General features: G+C 40.1%; 1 protein-coding gene across 2 annotated transcripts; it reads right to left on the bottom strand.

Moving 5' to 3' along the window:
• Positions 1-534: 534 nt before the first annotated feature.
• On the bottom strand, positions 535-5,686 carry ptges3b (prostaglandin E synthase 3b (cytosolic)). 2 transcript variants are annotated; one of them, XM_083675109.1, is made up of 8 exons: positions 5,438-5,686; positions 3,740-3,853; positions 3,550-3,619; positions 3,323-3,421; positions 2,845-2,961; positions 2,337-2,396; positions 1,996-2,023; positions 535-1,790 (listed from the first exon to the last, which is right to left on the bottom strand). In XM_083675109.1, coding segments are annotated over exons 1-8 (510 nt in total). In that variant the 5' UTR covers positions 5,440-5,686; the 3' UTR covers positions 535-1,770. The 2 variants fall into 2 exon arrangements, with proteins under 2 accessions (XP_083531235.1, XP_083531236.1); XM_083675110.1 differs by having other exon boundaries at positions 2,872-2,961; positions 5,438-5,683.
• Positions 5,687-6,587: the final 901 nt, after the last annotated feature.

Here is a 6,587-nt window from a genome sequence, read left to right as displayed (position 1 = left end):
TCTTTACACGATCAAATACATTGTTTTCACAGTGGCCATCTTTAGCGGTCGCGACGTTTCCTTTCCCCATCAGGTGGTCATCCACAGCTTGGACGGTGATGTCACTTTCTCCTCTCCTCCTCATCACCTAACATAATGCATTTTCCATTTGCGACGTGTTCAGTTTTATATCAAAATGGGCAGATCGGTATAGCAAATGAAAAGTAATTCAGTAATGATTAATTTCAAATGTTGCAGTAGGCCTAGTGCAGATCAAGCTAAAAAACAACAACAACCACCTATCTCTGGTAATTGAGCTAACCTTAACAGAAAAACATGCTGTGGTTTCTGTAGCTCTGTGACGGTTTATATCTTCCAACCATAACCCACTTGTGATTCCAAATATAGCTTAATTGTCCAAACCGTCAAATCTGTGGAGGGCACTGTATACTGTATCCTCAGTAAAAACAAACCATAAAAGAGTGTTGGTAAAATTATGCTTTAAAGATGGCCCATGCACTGTAGTTGTTCATCTTCAAACACACACCATGTAAATATGAGTCTTAAACAGTTTATTAGAAAGATGTAGACAATAAAAAAAAAGAATTTCCACTGTAATTCAACATCATTTGAAGTTCTTCAGCCTGCAATAAGAACCTGACAGGTTGAAATACACACCAAGAACTATGCTTATACTGGTCTCCCCTTACTTACATTTTCTTGACAGTGCAAATATAATTTGGTCATTAAACATGTTAACCGTCTCATATCCCCCCCAGACACCACCCCACGAGATTCAGGAGTATCGCCATGTACAACTGCCATAACAACTCTTTAACAGATGGAAAGATTGAGGGCAAGAACAAAACAACCAGATGTTTAGGCCTAACCAAGCTTCAAGCCTCCTTTAATTTGTCATGTGACATGAATGGGTCATTTTATTCCTGTAGCCTCATGTGTAAATGTATGACAGTATGGAGGATAACTTCAGTTAGATATTGTAGCAAAATCAGGATTAATAAAATAAAAAATAAGGAAATAAGAAATCAGGTACCATCAAATTGATAGAGAGAGGAACATGCCAAAGATGTCTAAGAATTCCAGACCAGTCAAATCTTATGAACAATGACAGACAAGTTTGCAATTTAACAGGTAAGGATGAATGGGAGACGTGTAAGCTTGAAGGCTAAGCTACAGACACTAAACTGTTTCTATGATTTCTAAATACACACCACTGGGGAGATTCATGACAGGTAACCAAATCAGACAATTGAACTGTGGGGATACAAGTTAGTGTCTTCAAAAAAATTCATGTTTTTAAATCATTTAATTATTTTCAGAAACCACACTGATCAACTAACTTTAAAACACAGAACCGTGGGTGGTGGGAGTAAGCTTCTTTTTTTTTTTCCTTCTTCAATAACATATCATCTTCAAACTCTTAAATCTCTTCACCACATGTATTGCTTTCTAAATTGAGGCTGACTGTACAGAACTTTAGAACAAATAATGTATACTTACTTGTAATAATGAATTGTAAGAATACCCCAAGAGTGCAGCACTGCAAATGGAAGTGGAGATTGCTGCTCTATACAACACTATGCATATCAACCTTCAGTGGACTGATTGGAAAAGAGCTCTGGAGCAGAGGCTATGGATTTAAATATGGCTACCGACATATCTGTACAGGTTACTTTTTTCACTGCCTTCAATTCAAATATGTTTTTTTGATGATTCCTCCTGCCATCCTTTTTCCCCCCCCCATCCCTCTGTCCAGGATTTCTGGGCCTTTCATTCCAAATCAGGCATTTCTGAAAAAGAGAAAAAGAGGAGACCCATGACGAAAACCATAATATACATCACATGGCATAACACATGGATTTAAATTACCTGTACATTCAATTAAAATATTTCCATGCCATTTCATTTCTGTGCTCATATCGAAGGCAATCAAGTGAAAGGATTTCAATACAAAGCTTAGTATCAGGTCAGGAAAATACAACAATCCTCACTTACTTTCATCGTCACTATCTGCCGAATCATCCTAAAAATTAAAAAAGAAGAAAAAAGGTTTATACACAATAGAATCCACAGAGGACCACCATAAAATAAGCCTTCATGGCTATATTATATTTAATCCTGGATGGTTTTAATTGTATGTAATATGTCTCTTTACATGGGGCAGCTTTGCTTTATGATCAACATCTGGGAGTGCACTGCATTACAGGTTAATGAATTTCCCAAGTGATGCTCTCTGGAGCTGAGTGGTCAATTCAACACAAAAGTCATGATACTTTTGTCAAATTAACTAAAGCTATACTGAGGGAAAGCCAGGAACTACAGAGAATAGTTCTTACATCATCACCAGCACCATCTAGATCAGGTAGGTCATCCTCCCCTCCCATGGTGTTCATCATCTGCAATTATAATCAGACAAGACAGCCTAAGCAATATATATATATATAAATATATATAAGACTGACAAAGATTGCACCTCTCTTTTTCAGGTAGAGACGTAAAAAAACAGGTAATTCTGATATGGCATGCAAAGTGCATATGAATGTTTTCAAAGTCGCAAATTCAAGCTTTTCCAATCTGCCATATGAAATTGTTCCCAGCTTTATCAAGCACGCTTAATTAGAATCTTCTCACAGTCGCTTCATATCTTTAACTTTACACGCTCCACAACACAACCAATAGAGGCTCTGAACTGGAATATTTATTTATAACCTTCAGTTAGCGACATGAAGTGTAATGTTTCCAGTGCAATAGAGGCAAGATGCGATCTACGACAGTCCTCCACTGAGAGTGCAAAGTTGTAGGGACATTCAGAAATAATCATTTGGCTCAATGCCTTTTGCCTACCTCTGCGAAACGGTCGTTGTTGCCTACCTCTGAGAAACGATCAAAGTTTCCTACTTCCTCGTCTGAATCGTCCTCCCAGTCTTTCCAATTGTTGAAGTCAACACTGAGCCAAGTTAACTGTAGAGACAAATTTTGTGTGAAAAAAAAAAAAAAAAAGCATAAGTTCTCATTTGGAGGATTTCAACATCTTAATAATATAATATGCCATTTAGCTGACGCTTTTATCCAAAGCGACTTACATTGCAGTGAGTGCATACATTTCAGGACATATGGTCCCAGCAGGAATCAAACCCACATCTTCTTGGTTTATTAATAAATTAATTTAAAGTTCAGTATGGCCCCAATTCAACTATGCACTAATATATAAGTACCAACAACTTCTTCAACTATAAACACTAAAACTATACACATACATATTGCCGTTTTCCCATTAAGTACCTTCATGGCAACACAACATACGTCAGCCACCAGAACTGACCTTAGCCTTCTCTTTTGTTAGCCTTGGCCATGCCTTCCCAGGTTCTGCCTTTCGTAAACAGCACAACACCGATCGATCTGTGCGTTTGTGTTTGGATTCCTGTGTGTGTCAAGAGAAAACACATTGAGCAAAATAAGATTAATTTCCATTATAGTTCAATCTACTGCCTTCCGTGTCTTGGGACATTACCCCATTTTTACTTAAATTGGTTATGAAAAGCAACTCACATTTTGATCAATGGCTCCGAAAAGGTCTACTTCGTTGTCATGTTTGACTTGATCACTTCCTCCAAGACAACTGGGAAAAAAAACAAACGCAATTCAAGAGCAGTACTTGTCAAAACTGTTCTAACAGTAGTTTACAGAGACTCTTTAAACCTCTTTCATGCCATTAAGCCCCAACTGACAGATCACTCACCTGAAACCAAATTTCGCTTTTTCAAAGTTGACCTTGACATCCTTGCTGTCTGCTACGCAGAACTCGATGAAGACGGCATCCCGTCTGTCATACCATTTAGCGGTCGCTGGATGCCTGTGAACAGATTAGAATTTAGAATTAGAATTCTGCTAAATTTGAAAGCTACATAGGGCTGCACTCTCTACAGGGTATCTTATGTTGAAACTTTCGCATCTAAAATTGAGGACATGCATACTTGGAGGGCTGCCTGGAGCAAAACACTGATCTTAGGCCAGTACTGTGTTAGGGTTCCTTCTTATGTTTATAACAGTGGGAGGCAGGGAAGGATCTGTTGTAGAACACCTGCACAGAGCAGGTGGGGGGACAGATGCTGGTTGTGACAAAATGGCTCACCATCAAAGGCAGGGGTATTAGGTTGCCATTAAAGGTATCAATTTGCTTGGATTGTGAGTACAGATCAAGATGGCTCCAAGGAATGGAAGTCTGTCAACAGCGAAAAGGGTACTCGTAGAGAAAATATAAAGGATCACATTTCTGATTATTTTTAGTGCACCGAGTGATGCAGACTATGCAGTTAGAGGCCTCCACAAGCTGATACTTTGGCATTTTTATGCCAAGTACAGTCAACACCGAAGGCTGTAACTTGGGCTGCTAAATTGACCATAATCGTCAATGATAAATCGCAATTAATGTTAGTCAGCAACAGTTATAATGCTTGCTAAAGGTAAAAAAAAATAGCTGAAGTTGTCTCGAAATTCCACTCCTTCCGTCATGTGCTTGCCTTGTCCGCCATTCATTCTCCCCAGTCATGTCAAGAAAATGTAACATCCTCCTCATGTAGCTTAGCTAGCTATGGAAATTCTCGACATGGCCATAGGCTCCATAACGTAACGGGTCGGTCTAATTGCTGGAGTAGATTGTAGCTAGCAACAGGCACGACAGACGCCTCAGACATACTCAAACAAAGTTAGCAATATTTTGTATTGTATGGATTTTTGGTGAAAAGGGAATAAGTGACACAACTAGCTAATGTGACACTACCTGCCACGGCTCTTCCTCCCCCTCTGTGTTGTAGCCTGGCTGTAGACATGCCATGGCATAGGATTAGCTAGCAAACTAGTCCGGCCCCCACAACGTTCACGAGCTTTAGATGTGGCTTGCTTTAGTTACCCGCTACATAGCTAGGCTACTAATCTAGCTAATATATGTTGTCACAAATCCACAAAGTCTTACTTGACCCAAGATATGCCATGTTAGATGATAAAACTAGTTACAAGAATGCACTGCCACTGTCCATGCAGTGGTGCACTTGACCACCTCACCGACAAGCTAACTAGCTGCAGTTAGCATGGCATTTAATTACAGAACTGTCAAGTAGGCCCAGCGCCAACCAAATAAATGGGATCATTTAGCTAGCTAGCTACTTGCATTATACGTTTGTTATACGCAAGATAGCTTAACACATTGCCAGCTTGCATACTGCGGGGCAAGGTCTATCAATGTCATCAAAATGATATAGCTAGCTATTATTAACTAGCTACCTGTGTAGGTTTTGCATGTTCCTCCCGCCTTTCAATGCTAAAGCATGTCACTTGGCTAGCTAGTCATAGCTAACGATAGCAATGACTGGTGCTAGCTTGCATTAAGCTAACGGGATTCCCCAGAAGCACGCGCTCGACATTCCCCCCCAACACTTACATTTCTCCGTATGGATATGTAGCTAATCGCCTTTTCCTTGGTGATACAAAAATGCCTTGTATGCTATTGTCCTTTGGGGATTCGTTTTCAATGGGCTGGATGAAAAGTGGGTGGGAAGTTTAAAAAAAAAAAAAACTACGAATATTCACCACACTGCAAAGCAACCGTTTCAATGCCTCGCGGACTCCGGATCTTGGGTATCGACTGAATGGCGCTGACGCAGCTACCGCGCACGAGACGTTCTAGAGCATTCACCACAGCTGCTAGTGAAGTTGAGGCAGCGTGCCCTTCCGCCCATAGCGACGTGATCTCTATGGAGACGCGGTTGAAAGTTCGGGAGACTCCTCCCTCTTAACCGTGGACCGTCTGACTGCGTCCGATGCAGGTAGTTTTTAAAGCTAAAAAGAGTATTATAAGCTCTTATATATAAGCATTGGTCATGCCGTTGGGTCCTCAAAGGTCTCACAGCTACCAGCCAGTCTCTGAAAATCCTAGAATTGCATTAAAACATATGAGACGGTTGTCTACTTGACAAAAAATTGTTTTTTAATCAACCAGTAATGTCAAATTTTTTGTCAACTGTTATGTCTGAATGGCTGCATTCTGTTATATTTCAATACAAAAAAAAGAAGTGCAATGAAAAGAATCCTTGAAAGACAAGTGTCATGCTGTACCAGTCAGATGAGAGACAAAGGTGAAACAGTGAAGGAGTGGTTAGAAGAGCAGAGAATTGGGCCACTGTCCAGATCATTTTAGAACACAAATGACCCTTACATGGTATAAAGGTAACTTGTAATCTAAAATGATCTTGACAATGGGCCAATTTTTTACACTTCTTACCAGAACGCACTCCCTCACTGCCCCTCATGAATAAACAAATAATACTGTTACGCCCACCTCCATGCCACGCCATGCATCTGAGGACAACTTCATCGATCTATGAACTTAAACTTATTGAGACCACATTAAAATAACATTTGCATTGGGCGAGAGGAGTTTAATACATTCCTCCATACTCCTTTTCCCGTCCATTTTAAAGCCATGCGGGGGAGTAAAGGAGTGCACACTTCAGGAAAGAGAGGACCTTGGCTCTTCATCAGACAGATATGACTCCATTCTCCACCAGCTCATGTGGACCCATTGATTGCCT

The sequence above is a fragment of the Argentina silus genome (assembly GCF_951799395.1).
Source record: "Argentina silus genome assembly, chromosome: 8".
NCBI lineage: Eukaryota > Metazoa > Chordata > Actinopteri > Argentiniformes > Argentinidae > Argentina > Argentina silus.
This window is presented reverse-complemented; position numbering and strand designations above follow the sequence as displayed.

Bases quoted from the DNA above. Each gene is read 5' to 3' on its own strand.
- ptges3b (XM_083675109.1), bottom strand. The intron at 3,620-3,739 runs GTGAGTGATCTG...TTTTTTTCCCAG, and splicing joins AAAGCGAAATTTGGTTTCAG to TTGTCTTGGAGGAAGTGATC. The intron at 2,962-3,322 runs GTCAGTTCTGGT...TTGTCTCTACAG, and splicing joins TAACAAAAGAGAAGGCTAAG to TTAACTTGGCTCAGTGTTGA.